This window comes from Leptodactylus fuscus, chromosome 1 (assembly GCF_031893055.1).
Source record: "Leptodactylus fuscus isolate aLepFus1 chromosome 1, aLepFus1.hap2, whole genome shotgun sequence".
In the NCBI taxonomy this organism is placed as follows: Eukaryota; Metazoa; Chordata; class Amphibia; order Anura; family Leptodactylidae; genus Leptodactylus; species Leptodactylus fuscus.
The window spans coordinates 184394163-184414949 of NC_134265.1; the positions used below are offsets into that span (position 1 = coordinate 184394163).

Here is a 20787-nt window from a genome sequence, read left to right on the forward strand (position 1 = left end):
CCTGTAAGGTACCTTTACTTTCAAAGCGTCATGTCAAGACTCATCTACAGTTTGCTCATGATCACTTGGAGGACTCTGCGACAGACTGGTTCAAGGTTCTCTGGTCTGATGAGACCAAGATCAAGATCTTTGGTGCCAACCACACACGTGACGTTTGGAGACTGGATGGCACTGCATACAACCCCAAGAATACCATCCCTACAGTCAAGCATGGTGGTGGCAGCATCATGCTGTGGGGCTGCTTCTCAGCCAAGGGGCCTGGCCATCTGGTCCGCATCCATGGGAAGATGGATAGCATGGCCTACCTGGAGATTTTGGCCAAGAACCTCCTCTCCTCCATCAAGGATCTTAAGATGGGTCGTCATTTCATCTTCCAACAAGACAACGACCCAAAGCACACAGCCAAGAAAACCAAGGCCTGGTTCAAGAGGGAAAAAATCAAGGTGTTGCAGTGGCCTAGTCAGTCTCCTGACCTTAACCCAATTGAAAACTTGTGGAAGGAGCTCAAGATTAAAGTCCACATGAGACACCCAAAGAACCTAGATAACTTGGAGAAGATCTGCATGGAGGAGTGGGCCAAGATAACTCCAGAGACCTGTGCCGGCCTGATCAGGTCTTATAAAAGACGATTATTAGCTGTAATTGCAAACAAGGGTTATTCCACAAAATATTAAACCTAGGGGTTGAATAATAATTGACCCACACTTTTATGTTTAAAATTTATTAAAATTTAACTGAGCAACATAACTTTTTGGTTTGTAAGATTTATGCATCTGTTAATAAATCCTGCTCTTGTTTGAAGTTTGAAGGCTCTAACTTATTTGCATCTTATCAAACCTGCTAAATCTGCAGGGGGTTGAATACTACTTGTAGGAACTGTATATTCAGACCCCCATATAATAAAAATAGACTCCAGATTGTTACTAGTTAAACAAAATAAACAGTTGCAAAAACTTTACTTATGCCATTTAGTGATCATGTTAAATATTGTATCAATTTTATTGTGTGATTTATAATGGTTACTGCAATACCAAATACATCTATGTTACTACAGTATAATACTTATGATGGCCATTTAATAAAGTGTATTAATAAAACGAGTTAATTATAATTTACTTTTACTATGAAGGCTTTACTCATTTCTATTATTATATTTACACACATACACTGTTTACGTCATTCACCATGCCAGAAAAATAACATTACAGTTCTATTGCTCCGATCATCATTATAGATGCAGTAATATCCAAGATGTTTTTATTTACAAAACATTTTGGGGCAGGGGATCAATATTTTATTACTTAAAAAATATGCTATTTTTGCACGATTTTTTAGTCCTCTTGAATTTATAATCTTTAGAACACTTTTATAACACATTGCACTGCTTTGGTAGAGCAATGTATTATGCTGTCTGTCATTGGCAGGCAGTCTAGCAGACTGTGACTTCGGTATATACCGAAGGCAGACCTGCCATGTATTGGCATTGGCAACCTGCAATTGAAGGGTGCAGATTCCTAAGAAAGGAAGCTCTTGAGACATTTAAATGCCAGTCACTAAAGGGTTATAGCCAGGATCAGAGGTTTTCTGATCCTAGGACCTGCCTTGCTAAGAGTACACAGCCAGGCACCCCCTTCACACAGCGAGGGAGATCCTATAGGGTTCTGGCGCTTATGATGCAGAAAGTAACTGACAAGGTCACTAAGCAGTTGATTTCTCTTAGGAATAACAAAGTAATGACTCAGTGTAGAGTTCTAAGAAAGGAGGTTGCAGAAATTTTATATTACAGGGAGTTCATGTATTTACTACAAACATGTCAGGAGAGATAACATGGAGTGGGAATGGAGTTACAAGGATTAGGGATAACTGGACTGAAATAGTTTTCTGGTAAGGTTTTTATTTTCCTTTAAACTATTCAGACCTGTACAAAAAACGCATCATTCATCTTACCAATCCCCCATTGTCTTTGTTTCTGGTCAATCTCAACACGCTTTATTAGCGTAATATGCTTGAATGTTTTTTAACGAGTTAGGCTTTAATAAGCAACTTCATGTTAATGACATTTCCATCTATGATACCATGCCATATCTGAATATTTGTTTCATTCTGATATTCTTCACATCTTGTTTATAGTTTGGACTCCTGTTCAGTAATGAACCTTGCATAACCTGCTACAGGGTGTGGGGGAGGGGAAATGACAACATCTATTTGCATATATATGTCTCTGAAATGTTGTCAGTGCTTTACTGAAATGTTCCTGCTTGTAAAAAGAGCATATCCAACAAAAGGCAACTGCTACTTATGCAATACATGAGCCGACCAGAATAGTTGCATTTGCTCAGACTCTTCCTAGTCCAAGGCAAAGGGCGACCAAAGGAGGAATAGCCATGAAGTATGTCAGCCAAGTGATAAAGTTCATTTTAGTAATAAGCAGACATTAATTCGCGTTTCCATAAATAATACCTGAGGGCTGCTCTCCTTTTAGACATTTACCTCACTTTGCACCCACGTTCATTTTCCATAGCAAGGAAAGAAGACGTTCTGACGGTGCAGCAGCCTGAGCGTTCCAAGCCTCGCTCTCGGATCCATGAGTGCTGCTCACGTGAGGGGTACATTGTTGTGGTCGCCGATTGGTTGCTAATCCAGGCAAGTTCCTATTGGCTGTCATTGGCACTGGGCGCAGGAACTGGGTGACGGGTCACGGTGGAGAGCTCCGGGTCCAGCACTAGGTACTGGTTGTGTTCTAGGGGAGTCGTTGTGTCTGTGCACTGTTTACTCTGTACATGATAGCCTCGTCATGGCGGCTCTTATAACTCGCACAGTTTTATCTGCACAAGTCCAGTGATACTACTGACCTTTATTACATGACGTTGCAGGTGAACTTGGAATTGTAGAGTGAAGGTTAAGCCTACTTGCAGCTCCACTATACACGTTTTCTAGTCACTCCTCTGAGGTCTGACAGCAGGAAGGATCGTGTGCCCTGGAGTATATACACCATGCTGCCAAACACTGGGTAAGCTTGCACAGTATGGTAAACATTTACTAACGATTTCTGATTGGGCGTACATAAAGCTTAAAAGGGGTATTAAAATCATTGTCCCCCTGAGAGTCCACAAAATGCTGTCTTCAGGTTGTTTCCATGTGTCCTTGCTGCTTCTTAAGTGGGCACTGACTGTAATAGACTTCACGCTAAAGAGTGCAGTTCAGTAACACGTCTTGGGAGCGTTCACACTTGTGCTTGTGTCTGCACTGTGTCATTCCAAAGTCAGACATGCAAGACTGTGTCCGGTTTCTCCTCGGAGAGGCTGCAGGCGGACACCGGTGGTTTACTTTTAAAACCCATTCAAACGAATGGGTTTTAAAATTGATGGCTGGGAAGCCGTCCCCTGTCCAGTTTCTCGGGGATGAGGACGGAAACCCGCCGGAATGACACTGGGCGGACACGGGCACAAGTGTGAATGCCCCCTTATTGATCAACCGATCAGTGTCAGGTAATACAGATTACAAGGTTCAACCTGTATTACTTGACACTGATCGGTTGATCAGTAATGGGGCGTTCACACTTGCACCCTTGTCCGCCCTGTGTCATTCCACCGGGTTTCCGTCCTCAGCCCAAGTGTGAACGCCCCTTTATTGATCAACTGATCAGTGTCAAGTAATACAGGTTACAAGGTTCAACAATGTTATTGAAACTTGTAACCTGTATTACCTGACACTGATCGGTTGATCAATAAACATGTTACAGTCTATACAAGACGGGTTGGGTCCCTACTTCAACACGACATATAGTGAGCCTACCACACCTTGTTAAATGAAATGGGCACTGGGCACAGTCTCCTGAATTCCGGGTGGGTGGGCATAGGTGAAGTGGGGTCGCAGGAGTCGGGTCACCCGGAGTGGTAGTTGGAGATGGCTGTGGCCACGAAGCACCATGACGGCGATCGGTGATAGCCTGATTCCCCTATACACCTAGTCTGCCCCGGAAGGTGATTAAAAATAGTTATATTCTCTTTTCCTGGGCTTCCAACGCATCTCCAGCATCCACTTCGGGGATCTTCCGGCCCAATCACAGGCCCTAGCAGTGACTTCTGGGGTATGTGACCTCAGTCACAGGCAGAAGAGGACTGAGGAGGATGCTGAAGAGAGCCAGATGGAGTGAGAATACCCAGGAGAGGTGAGATAAGGTGAATAGAAATGTTATTTATATCACCTCTTCAGGGCCTCCGATTATTATACACTGGAGTTTGAGGAGACCCCAGTGTATAATAATACTGAGCATATTTATATTGTGTGGGGTCCACTGTGGAGCATATTTATATTGTGTGGGGTCCACTGTGGAGCATATTTATAGTGTGTGGGTCCACTGTGGAGAATATGTATAGTGTGTGGGGGCCACTGTGCAAAAATTCTTCGATTAGCCATATTCTGACACCTGTAACTGCTTTATATTTGCATTAATGGACATGCATAAGGTGTCAAAAAAGTAGGGTAAGGGTGCATTCACACTGAGTAAACGCTAGCTTATTCTGAACGTAAAACACGTTCAGAATAAGCGGCGTCTAAAGCAGCTCCATTCATTTCTATGGGAGCGGGGATACGAGCGCTCCCCATAGAAATGAATGGGCTGCTTCTTTCACTCCGTGCAGTCCCATTGAAGTGAATGGGGAGTGCCGGCGTATACGGCAAGCTCTGCTCATGCCGGAGCGTACACGCCGGCACTCCCCATTCACTTCAATGGGACTGCACGGAGTGAAAGAAGCAGCCCATTCATTTCTATGGGGAGCGCTCGTATCCCCGCTCCCATAGAAATGAATGGAGCTGCTTTAGACGCCGCTTATTCTGAACGTGTTTTACGTTCAGAATAAGCTAGCGTTTACTCAGTGTGAATTCACCCTAAGATGTACTTTTTAGTTGTATTGTTTTGGACAATGTCTATTGCTTTGATTGGTTTTTATTTAAAAAAATTTTAAAAAATTGCAGTTGTTTTTTTTTTTTCTCACCTACACTGTTCACTGTATGGGAAAATATTTTTAACTGTTTGTAAACCGAACATTATTGAACACAGGGATACTACATGAATGTGTGTTTCACTTTTATTTATATAATTTTATATGTATTCTAGGGAAAGGGGGAGTTATTTGAATCTTTTATTCTTTTGTAGTGACGAAAGTCACTACAGACACAACTCTGTTTCCCAAGTGATTACAACAGATTCAAAGCCCTACTTAGCCCCTCAGGATGTCACTGTAAGACTATCCCCTATTTCCCCCAGCTTTTTCCTTTAGTAGCATTAAAAGGCAATAATAATAATAACAATAATAATATAAAATAGTGATGTACAATAACTAAAGGTAAATCTGCTCAATGGTTTGGAATCGTCTTGCTAACTACTTTGTATTTTATTACAGGAGACTTGCAGGATGTACTCTGTTTATCACTGGTGCCAGTCGTGGTATTGGAAAAGCCATTGCCTTAAAAGCTGCCAGAGATGGTGCTAATGTGGTCATAGCAGCAAAAACTGCAGAACCACATCCAAAACTGCCAGGAACTATCTACACCGCAGCTGAGGAAAGTAGGTCTCAAAATGTGTTAACCTATTGAACAAATTCATTTTAGATGACATTTTCAGCCATGAAACATTGTGTAGATTGTTTCTTTATTATGCATGGACAAATTCTGTACCAAATTAATGTGGAGAATGTGTATAGTTGTGCTTTGGTCAAGGATATAACAGTGGAGGCTCAGAAAGTTCACAATAAAAAGTTATATGTACCCCAAAACAGTATCAATATAAAGTGCAGATCATCTCACAAGAAATAAGTCCTTAAAGGGATTCTACCATTAAAACCTCTTTTTCTGTGGATGAGACGTCAGAATAGCCTTTAAAAAGGCTATTCCTCTCTTACCTTTAGATGTGATCTCCAGCGCGGTTCCTTAGAAATACCGGTTTTTACCGGTATGAAAATTAGTTCTCTCACAGCGATGGGGGTGGGCCCCAGCGCTGAAAATGCGATGGGGGCATCCCCACTGCAGCTCGAGAACACGATCCTATGACGCCTCTATCTTCGGCTGGATCCTCCCCTTCTCTGTCGTCTTCCTCCGACGCCTGCGCAGTTGGCTCTGGCGGCCATTTTTGGGAGGCCGCTCCTGCATTAAACTTCAAGAGCAAGAGCGGCCTCCCAAAAATGGCTGCCGACCGGCATGCACAGTCGGCTCTACTAGTGTCTCACTGGCAGAGCCAACTGCGCGGGCGCTGGACACCCTTGTTTCCCTGGATGGTTTCTAACTTTCTTGTGCGAATAGAACGCGTGACAGCAGTAAGAGAAAAGGAGGCGTGCTTGTGATATGAATAAATGAAAGATGGTGTAACAGGGGGCACATTGTGGTTAAGGAACAATCGTGCTGTAAGGATATTAGCTGTGAACAAGAGACCTTATTACCTGCCAAGGGAACTATAACATGTTATTGTTCTAGCTGCCCCACACACACACATTCACACACTCTGCAAAAGCTGATTCTGCTTGTAATGTGCTACATGCTGTGGTGAGCCAGCTGAAATCATTACACATCCATGCCCTTTTCCTTGTGTCTGGAGATTTCAACCATGTCTTTCTACCATCCACTCTACCCAGCTTCACACAGTATGTAACCTGTCACACTAGAGCAGGGGTGCTCACACTTTTTCAAAATGTGAGCTACTTTATAAACTGACCAAGGCAAAAGATCTACTACCCACTTCTTGTGGGCGGGGCTGGGACAGGCCTGTGGGCGGGCATGTGGGTGGGGTCAGGCGGAGCGTGAGAGCAGGAGACAGCGGCGTTCTGTGGCCGCCCAGGGATCCCCGATGTCTGCTTGTTCACAGCACAGGCTGAGAGTTATCTCTGGACACTGGCAGGCTGGGGCTGCAGCAGCCCCGCCTGCCAGTGTCCGGAGATGACTCTCAGCCTGTGCTGTGAACAAGCAGCACCCCGGCTCCCTCCATCCCTAAGAGCGGAGAGCGCGTCATCCCCCGGAGCTGCTGCTGCCCGGCCTGCAAGTGTCCGGAGTGCTTGTTCCTACGCAGGCTGAGAGTTGTGAACAAGCAGACACCGGGGATCCCTGGCTGCATCCCGCGATCGACCCATACGTCCTTTGCGATCGACCGGTAGACCCCTGCACTAGAGAAAGCAAAACACTGCACTTGCTCTTTGCCAATGTAAGAGAGGCATATAGCTCATCAGCCCTACCGCCCCTAGGTAGATCAGATCACAAACTGGTGCATCTGCGACTGATATACAAGCCACTCGTATGTAGAGAACCAGCTGCTACTTGTACAGTGAGAATCTGGTCAGAAGAGTGTGTGGGGGCTCTGAGGGATTGTTTTGATACAACTGCATGCGAAGTGTTGCAAGTTTCCTATCTGAATGATATTGAGAGGCTTACACACTGCATAACGGACTACATTAATTTCTGTGTAGACAACATGGTACCCACAAAAGTAGGGAGTTGTTTCTCTAATAACAAGCCATGGATCAATTCTGATATAAAAGCTCTTCTCAAGGAGAAAAAGATGGCCTTCAGATCTGAAAACAGGAAATGCCCGGGAGTTGTACTGAAGGAACTGAGGCGACAAATTAGGGAGGGAAAAGCCAATTACAGGAGGAAGATGGAACAGCAGATGACAGAAGGATGTGTCAGTAAAGTTTGGAATATTCTTAAAGCAATATCTGGTCACAGTTAACCCATCTCCCAGGCAGAAGGAGACACCAAATGGCTTAATGAACCAAATCTATTCTTCAACAGATTTGATCACACACCACCCCCACCCACCCCAACAGGTCATTCAACACCCCCTTCCCCAACGCCAGGGCCCCACCCCTACCTGCTTGCTCAAACCAAACCAGTTCCTTTTGCACCCAGCTGCCATCAGTCTACAATCTGATCTTCACAGTCTCAAGTGTGGGAAATCAGGAAGATAAAAGCAGATAAGGCTGGAGGACCCAATGGGATAAGTGTGAAAGTCCTTAAATTTGTGGAGACCATCTGTGTGGTGTTATTGCACATGAGCCTGAAGCCGGGAGTGGTACGACAACTGTGAAAAACATCTTGTGTGGTACCAGTTCCAAAGACTCCTCATTTGACGGACCACAACATGGCTACAGACTTGTAGCATTGACATCCCATTTGATGAAGGTCCTAGAGAGACTGATCCTGAGAGACATCTCTGACCTCCAGTGAGCTCTGCCATGGAACCCCTCCAGTTTGCCTATTGCCCGGGCATTGGGGTGGATGATTCCATCATCTACCTTTTTCACAGAGCTCTTTTTCACCTGTTGAAACTAGGGAACACTTGAGAATTATGTTCTTTGATTTCTCCAGTGCTTTCAACACCATTCAGCCAGGGCTACTGAGAGACAAGCTGGACTTTGTTGAAGTGGACCATCACCTGTCCAACTGGATCCTAGACTACCTCACAAACCGAACTCAGTATGTGAGAGCCCAGGACTGTGTCTGACACTGTGATCTGTAGTACGGGGGAACCACAAGGTACAGTTCTTGCCCCTTTCCTCTTCACTCATCTAGCTGTTACTTGCAAAAGTACTCCGATGACTCTGCAGTAGTATGCCTCCTCACTGACGGAGATGACAGGGACTACAGAGACTTAAACTGGGATTTTGTGGAATAGTGCCAGCGGACTCCCCTCAGGATTAATGCTGGGAAGACCAAGGAGATGGAGGTGGACTTTAGTAAGCGGAGATAAATCAAATCAAATAGGCTTTATTGGCACGTCCGAATAGATATGCTCCAGAACCAGTGGACATCCAGGGAACAAGCACTGAGATAGTCCTAAGACCTATATGCACCTGGGTGTGCTCCACAATAATAAGCTGGACTGGGCTGATCACCTCGATCACAGAAAGAGTCACAGCAGGTTCTACCCGCTCAGGAGGCTGAGGGCCTTTGGAGTCCAGGGGGTACTTCTTAGGGCCTTTTTAAGCTCTGGTAACATCGGCCATATTCTTCATAGTGAAAAGTGTGCAGCTAAAGTGATTTTTTTTATAGGGAAAAAAGGAATTTTCCATATTCTAATCCTAATGTTAATAAAAATTTGTGGCACAGTTGTGGAATCAATTGCTTATTATACCTCTTGATAAATTCCTTGAGTGGTGGTGTGGTTTCCAAAATGCGGTTACTTTTGAGGGTTTCCACCTGAGAACTATTGCAGCAAAATGTGCTCTTCAACCTCACAGTGGTGCTCCTTCTCTTAGAATGCTACAGTGTGCCCAAACAGCAGTTTATATTTACATGTGGGGAATTTCTGTGTTCAGGAGAAATTGTGTAACAAATTGTGTGATGCATTTTTTTCCTTTGACTCCTTGTAAATTTATAACTCTTATGGTTAATTAATGTATTATTGCAAAAAAAAGTTAAATATCTAAACTTCACCTCCATATTGTTTTAATTCCTGCGGATTTCTGCCAGGAGTCCGGGGAAGGTGAAAAATGTCTGGTCCAGCGGCACTCGGGGCCTTGTTCCAGCAGAAGTCCTCCTGGCAGAAGTGCGCTAGGCTATTTAGTGGCCTCAGTAGTCACAGGAGAGTTCAAGTGATGTCACTCACATGAGTCACTGATGACATCTCGAGTCCGTTCCTGCCACTGCTGAGGCCATCCGGAGAAGCCTCGCGCACCCTGAGGTTCAAGTTACTTTGAAGATTCTTACATGGTGAGCTACAGATGCCCTTTTTTTTTTTTTTATTTGCTTATTGCTGAGAGCAGTCTCATGCGGTGAGGACTTTTGCTGGTAGATGACCCCGGGTGCCGCTGGAGCGTCAGAGACAGCAGAGTATCTATCTATCTATATATCTATCTATCTATCTGTCTAATTATTTTATTATATTTTTTTCCATTTTTCACCTTTCCCAGCCTCCTGGCAGACATCTGTAATTTGTGGACAATCCCTTTAAAGCAATAGTTCTCAACCTTTCTAATGCCGTGACCCCGCAATACAGTTCCTCATGTTGCGGTGACCCCATTCAGTTTGGAACACGCGTCCATAACGGCGTGCGTTCCAGCTGAATAGCGCTGCTGTAGACAGTAGCGCAGCTTCTCAGTGGCTAAAGCCATCAGAAAGATGTATTTTCTGATGGCTTTAGGCATACCTTGCAACTTTTGAAGATTAGAAAGAGGGAGAAAGCATGTGGCGTGCGCAGCGTGCCGTGGCAAATTTAGCCCCGCCCACTTTTATGTTGACTCCGCCTATTCTCATTCATTTTTCATCTGCTCCCACACAGTATACTCCTCCTACAGTCACCCGTACATTATATGTCCCCCCACCATCTCTCCCCCAGTTTCATATAACCCCTCCATCTCTGCCCCCAGTTTCATGTTCCCCCATCTCTGCCCAGAGCTTCATGTACCTCCATCAATGCAATCAATTGCATTTGAGGCTTGAGAAAGCGCACATAGCTGCGCGAAACGGCTGTTGCCTTCTTGCCACTCTATGCTGTTCCTTCCTCCCTGCACGAATTGTTCTTAAAGATGTATTACCTCAATAAAAGGAGTCTTTTATGAAAACGAGCCTTGGCGTGGGTGAGTGCCCTTCCAATTTTTCTATTTTTTCATTGTAAATAATATATAATTACCAAATGTTGGCTACAGATGGTTTTGGTGGTAATCTTCACAACTGAACAAGGAATTTTTTTGTCAACTTTATAAATCTGATAAGTACTGTTACTTTGTGTCCATTTCCTGCAAAACTAGAAAATAACTGCCAAGTGCCTACAGAGCTTGAATCTGACTGTTATGTATGTATTTTCTCTTCATAGTTGAAGCTGTTGGTGGAAAGGCTTTACCATGCATTGTCGATGTGAGAGATGAAAATCAGATTAGTGAGGCAGTGGAAAAAGCAGTGAAAACTTTTGGAGGTACCACCATATTTTTTTTTTAACAATATGCAAAATTATGCAAATTTACTTAAGAAAAAAAGTAATAAGAATAATGCTGCTTTTGTTTGCATACTTTATTCCATTTCTTACGTCTTGCTAACAACTTGTAATATTTCTTAGTGGAACTTTGTAAAAATATTGTCTAAGATATTTAAAATTTCCTGGATTTTTGCCACTTCAAAAGAATATCAAGAATGATCAAGAATAAAATTAGCCATACACATATAAAAGTCAAAAATGATGCTGACAATTGATCTCATTTTAAGCATAACCAGCTAAATATCCCATGGGATAGTATAGATAAAATAACATTCTTAGTCTGCAGCAGATTTTAAGTGATCAGCTGATCGGGCCATATACTTATATTTTTGAGCAACCCACGGCTGAAAATCTCTGTCACAACTCATAACATATTTTGCCAGACAATTGCCTGCCATTGCCTATCATTAAACTATACTAGTATGGCAAATTGATATAAAAGATAAAATCCAAATTTTATTGACTATGGATTAAAATAAATTGTTCATCATTAACATTTGTTTTTACTTTTTTTTTTTTTTTTGAGTGTTGACTGAAATGGCCAAAAACAGCCTTTTCAACCAACATTTATCTCTTGTGGATCTCCAGCTTAAGCAGGAGGTGATGGGGCCAGCAAGTTTCAGAGATTTATCAATAGTAAAGACAGTAATTGGAGAGCAGTTCGATATTTTTCTAGAAGATAAGACATATACACCAGGTTTCAGCAAGAAAAAATATTTAATATTTTTTATAATTTAACCTTCCCTGATGGTCAAATAATAGAGTAATCAGAGTAGAGGGGTCAATGTCAAAAACTGGGATGCTAGTACGGAAACACCTAAAAAGGTGAGTGTTTGTTTTTCCTGACCACTGTCCCATTCAAGCCTATTTCATCCAACTGTGCTATCTTCTCACCAGCCCTGTACTGATCTGACAGATTGATGTGGGGCAGGAAAGGAGAGAGCTGTGCAGACACACAGCTTTCTCGTTGATTGAAAGTGGCGCTTTATCAGTACTTCTCTTGCATCATTTTCTATCATTTGAACAGTCCAAGTTTGGCACATATATGAAGATAAACCTTAGTTTTAGACTGGTGTTTAACTGCCACTGTTAATAAAGCAGGGTGTGCAGACAAATAGAGCCTGCCAGACATATGTGAGAGTGCTATTGTGAAGAACATTGACTGGATTTATCATTCTTATCCTACTGTTTGTTAAAGGGGTTGGCCACTTTCAGACCAATATTGACAAACAATTGTACAATAAAAAGATATACAATTTTCCAATATACTTTCTGTATCAATTCCTCACGGTTTTCTAGATCTCTGCTTGCTGTTGTTCATTCTGTTACCTCTAGGGGATAAAACTCTGACCATGGTCATGTGATTTCCGGTCCATGGTCATGTGATTTCCGGTCCATGGTCATGTGATGAGCACACAGGTGCACAGCTGATTACCAGGCTGATGTCTGATTATTGTCCTGTGACTATAATGAGCGGCACCTGTGTGCTCATCACATGACCATGGACAGTAAATCACATGACCATGGTCAGAGTTTTATCCTCTAGAAGTAACAGAATGAATGACAGCAAGCAGAGATCTAGAAAACTGTGAGGAATTGATACAGAAAGAATATTGGAAAATTGTATATCTTTTTATTGTACATTTGTCAATATTGGTCTGAAAGTGGCCAACCCCTTTAAGGATAAGCAACACTTCTGTCAAACAATCCTCATCCCCTGTTATCTTATTATTATTCATGTCAATATAATTTGCAGGTTATCTAATGCCTAGAACACTCCCCTACTTAACATAATTATATATGGCAGGTCCTCAGGATAATTCATAAAAGCCTGAACTTGAAAAACTCCTTTAAGGCTGAGTTCACACGGGGTATTTTGGTATCTGCCTCAAAATCCTGACCAAAAAAAATTGCTCTCATTGAAATCAATGGCAGCTGGTCAGTTCCTTTTCCAGGAGCGGTCAGTTCCGGCTCCTGGAAAAAAAGAAGCGACAGGGTTATTCTTCAGGCGGATTCGCTTCGTGACATCTGCCTGAAGACACTCCCTCCTCCCGACTAGGCCCATTCATTTGGGCCTAATCCGGAGCGGTGTGTGCGACTGGATACCAGTGCACTGCACTGGCATCCAGTCGCAGCTATCAGTTTTTTGGTCTGCAATCTGAGGCGGCCTCCACCTCAAATTCCTGACCGAAAAACTCTGTGTGAACTCAGCCTAAAATTGACCTGTTATAAGCTGTTATCAGTAAGCTGTTATTTCAGTCAAGGCTAAAACATGTGCTTATGCTAAAATATTTTTTGTATAATTTTTCACTGATTTAAACAGGTATAGACATCTTGGTGAACAATGCTAGTGCCATCAGCTTAACAAACACTCTTGATACACCAATGAAAAAAGTTGATCTCATGATGGGCATTAATACTAGAGGAACATATCTCACGTATGTAGCACTTGGAAAGTTTCCATTGTAATATATTGGTTAATGATCATAAGAGATTCTCCAGGATAAAAAAAAAATAATTTATATTATGCTGGGGAAGGTGGAAACAAAAAAAACAAACCATACTTACCTGTACCCAGTTCTCCGGTGTCCGGTTCTGCTGCTTGGCTGTCTTCTTTTGCTGAAAGTCCTCACTGGTTGTGATATCCCATGTCCATCGCTGAGGCCACTGATTGGCAGGAGCAGTGGGGACTTCTGTCCAAAGTAAATACAGGAGCTGCAGGACTAGACTGCGCTGGGAGACATTGGAGCACCAGTCAAGTATGGTTTTTTAAATAAAGTAAAAAAAAAAAAAAAAAAAAAAAGATTTCACCTTCCCCATCCTAAAAGTAAAAGAAAAAAAATATCCTGGACAACCCCTTTAATAGTAAGTTAGTAGTGAGTATTTTTGTATTTATAGGAATGTATGTGTGCATAATGTATATAGTTTCAGTATGTTATTTTTGTGTACATATTACTTATTACATTATGTTTCTGATTTTAGAGTGATTATGTTTACTGTATACATGAAAAGTTTTACAACTTTCTAAGGCTACATTCACATTTGTGTCAGAGTCTTAGGTTTTCTTAGTGTCAGACAGTACTGTCCATAGACTAGTACTGGGGGAGAGGACGTTCCTCACAGCTCAGCACCATGGCTGGGCGGTAAGGAATGCCCTCCTCTGACAGTACAGAACTATTGATAGTACTGTCAGGAGAGGCGTTCCTCACAGCCCAGCTAGATTTACAGGAATGCCCTTCTGACAGTGGGCAGACATCGGTAACGGCACCGATATCTCCACCTCCGGGCCCATAACAGGAAAGTCATCAGTGCGCTGAATTCAGCGCACTGTCGGCTTTCTAGCAGTGTATAAAACTGCATGTGCCTGAGGACATTGAAAGGTGGGTGGAGTGCTATTAGAAGCAGAATAGTTGAATTTTTGAAAATCATGTTTATCTTATCAATTTTAAAGAAATTATTATTTATTATTATGCTTACTTGTATAGCGCCATCATATTCTGCAGCGCTTTACAGCAAGGATCCTATCTATACTGCTTGATAATGTGGGTGTAAGACTTTTCCTAAATACACTGCTTCAGCAAAACTGCTTTGTTTGTCCACTATATCACTTTATTCATTTTTTTTTTAACACATCCCTTGACTCATAAGTCAAGTGATGTATCTGCTGCTCTGAGGGGGGAGGGAGGAGGGGCTAAGTACACGGGAGCGAGCCTGGAGGGGGGGGGGCAGTTTACCCTTTGGGGGGAAGGGACCGCCAATACAGACTGTGCCAGTATCTACACTCCCCGCTGTAATAAAGAGGCGGATGCCGGAGAGTGTAGAAGCCGGCACAGATGCCTGCAACATCGCTATGCTCTCTGCCCTGCATGAAGCCAGCAGCGGCAGGAGCGATGCTGCTATTCCAGAGCGGAGGGGGGAGGGCGGAGGAGCGGAATAGCAGGAGCTCCTGCTGCTGCTGGCTTCATGCAGGGCAGAGAGCATAGCGATGTTGCAGGCATCTGTGCTGGCGTCTACACTACCCGGCATCCGCCTCTCTATTACAGCGGATGCCGGGTCTGTATTCGCATTGTGAGCATGCACACAGGGCCAGCAGCATCTCGCCGCTGGCTTTGTATATGTAACCCCGCCCACCAATGACGTAACAAAGCAGGAAGACAGAAAATTTCACAGCAACGAAGACTGGTGAGTATGTGACGTGGAACAACCCCTTTAAAAGAGTTGTGCCACTTATCGCCCATCCACATCAAAGGGGATAAGTGTCCATCTGCTGGGGACTTTCAGTACTCCGTTCTCCTAATCACTGGAGGATACAGTGATGTGACACTTATCCGCTATTGTGGGGATAAGGGAATAAGTTTCTCTAATGGCACATCCCTTTTAACAACCAAAAGTTACTATGTGCTCCAAAAAACTGAATCTCAGAATTTCTACATGAATTGAATCTTCAGATATGAAAAAGTCGTAAAGCCAAAAGTGACTGTGGCAACAAGGGGTTCAGTGGGAAGTTTACAGTGGCCTATGAGCTCCAATTCATATTCTGTATGGGCTTCATTCTTACAGCATTCAGGTGCAGCCAAAGTAATGTGTCACCTGTATGCTGTGTGTCATTACAATTACAGCAATACCAAATTTATAGAAATCTAAAAAAAATCTAATGTTTTGATCGCTTTTTTATTCAAATTTGTATAGGAGACCATTTTGGCTCTCTTGATTTTTTTTTTTTTTTTTTTTTATTTATTTTTTAAATTCAGCCCCTTTCCTTCCAGCTCTGGCATTCAACGTATTGAGAAATGTTTTAGAAATTTGTAGACCAGGCATTTTCAGACACAATCGGCATTCCTCAGTCTAGCGTCATTGCTGTGAGGAACCCCCCCCCCCCCCCCCCGTTCTGTACTCTAACATAGCCTTGTACTGTCAGAGGGGGTGCCCCTTACTGCCCAGCAATGATGCTGAACTGTGTGGAACACCTCACCCAGTGCAAGTTTATGAATGAGAACGGTCACAGAGGTTGGAGGGGGGGGGGGCATGCCTCACAACCCAGAGATGACTCTAAGGCTGTGAGGAACACCATTTTGACATTGGGGAAGTATTGGTGCTGGATTCAATGGCACCAAAATCTCCACCATCAGGGCACATACCAGGAAAGCCCACTGCTCTGAAGTCAGAGCGCTGTCAGCTTTTTAGCGGTATATGAATCTGCACATTCATGAGGAAATGAGGTCCTCTTTAAGTACACCAAATGCAACACAATACATATAGCAATGCAACATATGCACTGTACTGAGAGTAACAGTACAACATGTGACTCTACCTCTTATACTAATTCTACATGCAGCTCACTTTTTGGCCTAATTTTTCCTCGCATCTGTCCCAAGCAAGTTACACACTCTGCTGAAAAGTATTGATAGTGCTGTAAGACGAATGTACACCTTGAACAGCTGAATCTCAATGGGGACAGTAGACCTCCATGATCAGTTCTATTTGGCAGCTCAATTAGTTTAGACTTCACCTTATAACACATACTACATGGAAATGGTATACATTGTGGGGTTGGCTCTCAGCGAAAACAAAAACATCTTCCTGCAACCTAACTCTTTAAAAAGGACTTGCCCACAATGCCTATCCCTAGTTTAAAGCTATTGCCCTAAATTCTTCCCTTTTACAACACTCCCCCCTTATTCCATTGAGAAGACACAAAAACCATTTGGAAATTGAATTATCTAGTCTGTATTACTCTTTTACATAATTGCTCCTGCTTGTCAATGGATACATTTCGGTAACTATAATATAAAGTTGTTACAAAGTGTATATCAAGAAAATCCATTGTATGCTATATATGGTGCAGATTACACAATGATGGCAGCATCTGTCCAATTCCATTCTTCTTATTCTAAAAGGGTGTCTGAGTAGGAAAAGTCTTACTTATATGACTTATTAATGCATAAGGAAATTATAGAGGGAAGTTCCCTTCTTGGGGTTAGAGGAAAAGGCTGTTATCAAGCTCTGAATGCCCACCATGTACCATAATACTAAGTTATTAGCCAATAGCAATTTTTTTTTTTTTTTTTTTATGTTTACCAGAATAGGAACATTGAGAACAAGGGTGTGAAACAGTTGACAATGGTATAGCGCTGCCACACCAAACCATTACAATAAGATCAGAAAAAAGTACCTGCATAAAAGAAAAAAGGGAAAAATAAAACAATGTATAACACCAGTAAAGCAAGTGCAGGGAGGGGGAGCATAACGAAGGAGAAGAGGAGAGAGGGAGGAGAGAAGGGGAATGGAGACAGAATACAATATGCATCCCAGGATGACCACACAGCATGGAAAGCTTCCATCATATGATTGAGAGAGGCAGTCAGGAACTCCATGCTATGAACATCCTTCAAACGAGCTAAAAGTTCAGGGTCAGTAGGAGAGGAGGGTTTCCTCCAATGGAGAGCAGTTAATGTCGTAGTGGCAAGTGCAAAGGTACCAAAATACAGTAGTTTGGAGGTCATCTTGCCTAAATGTCTGGGAGGGAGGTTAGACAGGTAAATGAGGGGATCTAAGGGCACACCTTGCACAAATGGGGCATCAGTGAGGCGTTCGACTTCCGTCCAGAAAGGACCAATCTGTGGGCACTCCCAGAAAACATGGTACAGTGTAACCACTCCCGCCTGGCAATGCTAGCAATGGGAAGGAATGCTAGGGTTGAGAGAATGAAGCAAAGTGGGAGTGTGGTACCAATGCATGAGTAGCTTATATCGAGTCTCCCGAAAAGTCGCATAAGTCGAGGAGTTAGCTGCACGAGACCAGATAATCTGTCATTGTCCGGGCAAGATCTGCCTATTCAGAGCCCCAGACCTTTAAACCATATATTTATGAGAGAGGGGGTCCTTCCCTCCGGAGAGGATAAGAGCTGGTAAATTCTCGATATCAAACCTCAATAGCAATTTTATTAATTTACCTGGACTTCTGTCATAAAGGGTAGCACTGAGGCTACTCCTTTGAAGGTTTTTTTTGCCAAGGATGTTCTGGATGATTGCTAGTCTCATGACAGTCACATTGTAAATAATCATTGCTGATAAAGTATTCTTCTTCAGTACACTTTGCAAGATATTTGGTCAAGATATATCTTACTAAATCTTTTATATAGATATATCCAAATTGCGGCCAGAGACTGGTAACAAAGTGCTGACACGGGGGGGGGGGGGGGGACAGGTTTAATCCAATAATCAGAAACTGAGCCACTTTAGATATATATTTGTTCTTATTATTTTTATTGTCCACCAAAATTCTGTTTTATGTATGATATGTGTCGAGATTTCTATTCAATCTGCAGGATGTTTTTTTTTTTTTTTTTTGAGCTTAGATGGAGATGGGTCTTTCACACCATCCTTCCTTTTAACTAAACTATGCAGGGGAAAAATGATAGTTAATTAACCCCGGCATAACCTTCTGCATCTGCCAAACAATACATCTTTTGAAGGTGTTAAATACAGTTCACAAACAAGCCGTGTTCTTCTTAAGGAAGAAAAAGCCATTTTCTATGCATTTTACCATCTCAATTCACTGTCTTTGTGTGTGGAGCGTCATTAGAAAACACAATGCGGAGCGCTTTGACACATTTATTAAAATGATAATGCGCTGAAGTGTCTTTACACTGTTTCATACGTCGCTGCTTTTGCCAGCTGGAGGAACAAGGCAATATAAATAATCATAATAACTATAGCGTGTTGTGCGCTGAATTTTAATACGGGCCTAGATCAAATGTGCTAGAGTGCTGCTATTTAATGAAATGGATGTGAACAGCTCTTCAGCCCTAAGTGTATTTAGCATTATTTAGTATCACAATCAATATCACAATAAAAGAAAATTCACATAAAATGCCCTTTAGAGAACACAACAAAAACGAAGGATTCCTTCTTCGATGTGTCATTTAATATATCTTTGTGAAACTCTGGTGATTACATCTTTTCATCTTAAGGGCTGCTTTCCATTACAAATCTCAGAGAATACAATACACTGGGAATGGCTAGGAGCCAGCAGGTCATGTTCCCTAGATTATTTATTGGAGCAAATTACGTGACATATTATACAGGTCTGAATAGTAATGCATTAGGAACATAAATAAAGATTATGGCCTGTTAACACCAGGCTATGACAAATAAAAATAATAGCCAGAAAGCGTATCTATTCATAATATCAAGATTATTCATTTAGACAGCTTTGGCAACTGAAAAGTAAAAAAAATACAAATGCAAAAAAGTGAACACAAATGCAGTAACTAAAAACCCGCAGTTTAGCATAGATTAGGGTCTGATAGTTGATTGTTTATCCTTTTTGTGTTTGTCACAAAAATGGTAGTTCTGCTTGCAGGTCTGTGGAGCTTGTAGTATTTTCATATTTCCTATGTACTTGGCAAACTCAGTTTGTTCAAAAAATGTCACACTAAAAGTGTGGGTGTTGTATGGGATGTCGATGTTGGTATGTCATCCGGGGGAGTCCGCTTGAGGACCCCCCCGAACGGAATACCAAACGCAAGTGGTGTGCCAGTGAAAGCACATGGACCCCATAGACTATAATGGGGTCCGTGTGCTTGCTGCGAGATCTCCGCAGGGATCATGCGGACAGGAAAGTAGTTCACAATCTACTTTTCCTGCCCGCATGATTCTTGCCGGCAGCGCACGGCAAGCACACGGACCCCATTATAGTCTATAGGGTCCATGTGCTTTCACTGGCACACCGCTTGCAGTTGTGTTCGGTATTCCGTTTGGGGGGGGTCCCCATTCGGAGTCCTAGAACGGAATACCAAATGCAAATGTAAACGAAGGGTAAAGTAAATAAATATATAGTTTTTCTGTTTGTTTATTTTTACTTTTTTGGGGAAAAAAATTATAAAAAACCTTTAGGAGAAAAAAAAAATTTGCTCTGCGTCAACACATTCTGACACCCAGATGTAGGTAAGGGGTTCAGATCAAGAGGATATACAGCCATTTTGCCATGGCTATTCAGAGTAGGTACACTAGCTTCATTAGCCCTGATAAATTTATTTAGTTAGAATCAATTTATATCTGCTTTGTACTCTGTTGTTCTGTTCTGTCAGAGAAACTGATCCATTTTGTTACTAGTTCATATAGCGTCAGTTGTATGACCTTATTATTAAAAGATGGGTAATCATTGTTCCAAACAAGTCCTCTTGCCTCTTGTACCACCCCTACTTTTTCATAGATTGTCAGCTCTTGCAAGCAGAGCCCTGATTCTTACTTAATGATTTTGGCACACTGTAATGTCTGATATCATTTGTTCATGTACCCCTGATTTGTAAAGAGCTGCAGAATATGTTGGTGCTATATAAATACAATTATAATAATACCCATTGTCTTCCACTTCTCGCCACAGCCATTTTCCACTGTGGTGGCAGCTCCTGAGTGGCCGCTATATATAAAATACCTGACATCCACCATCTTATTCCATATTCATACCTGTGCGCCACTTAATAAACATAATGCTAGCTAGCAGCTGGAGAGCTTTTCCCTGTCAATTTCACCAAACCGTAACATAACCAGCAGCCTCTTGCTTATTCTAGTTATACTAGTGTCTCCTCTCCATCTTTCGGGGTCCCAAACAATGGAGAGGAAGACATCTAAAACAGCAGTAAAACACGGAGACTGACGGACCCCATTATAATCAATAGTGACCAAGGTTTTTATACTGGAACTGCTGACAATGGAATCTCAAACGGAGACTCTAGCACAGATATAAATGTAGCCTTAGATGTTTCTTTCACACAGACATGTTGTCTGTGTCATCAGGCTGAGAGAGCTGCCCTCCTAGTTCTA

General features: G+C 42.4%; 1 protein-coding gene across 1 annotated transcript in view; it reads left to right on the top strand.

Annotated features, from left to right (window-relative positions):
* Window positions 1-2616: 2616 nt before the first annotated feature.
* The window catches only part of HSDL2 (hydroxysteroid dehydrogenase like 2), a 41364-nt gene continuing 23193 nt past the window's right edge, over window positions 2617-20787 (top strand). Inside the window, exons 1-5 of the mRNA XM_075280455.1 lie at window positions 2617-2726; window positions 2874-3010; window positions 5406-5569; window positions 10802-10900; window positions 13284-13398. Coding sequence (XP_075136556.1) covers window positions 2994-3010; window positions 5406-5569; window positions 10802-10900; window positions 13284-13398 — 395 coding nt within the window. The 5' untranslated portion in view covers window positions 2617-2726; window positions 2874-2993. The remainder of the gene's footprint in view (window positions 2727-2873; window positions 3011-5405; window positions 5570-10801; window positions 10901-13283; window positions 13399-20787) is intronic.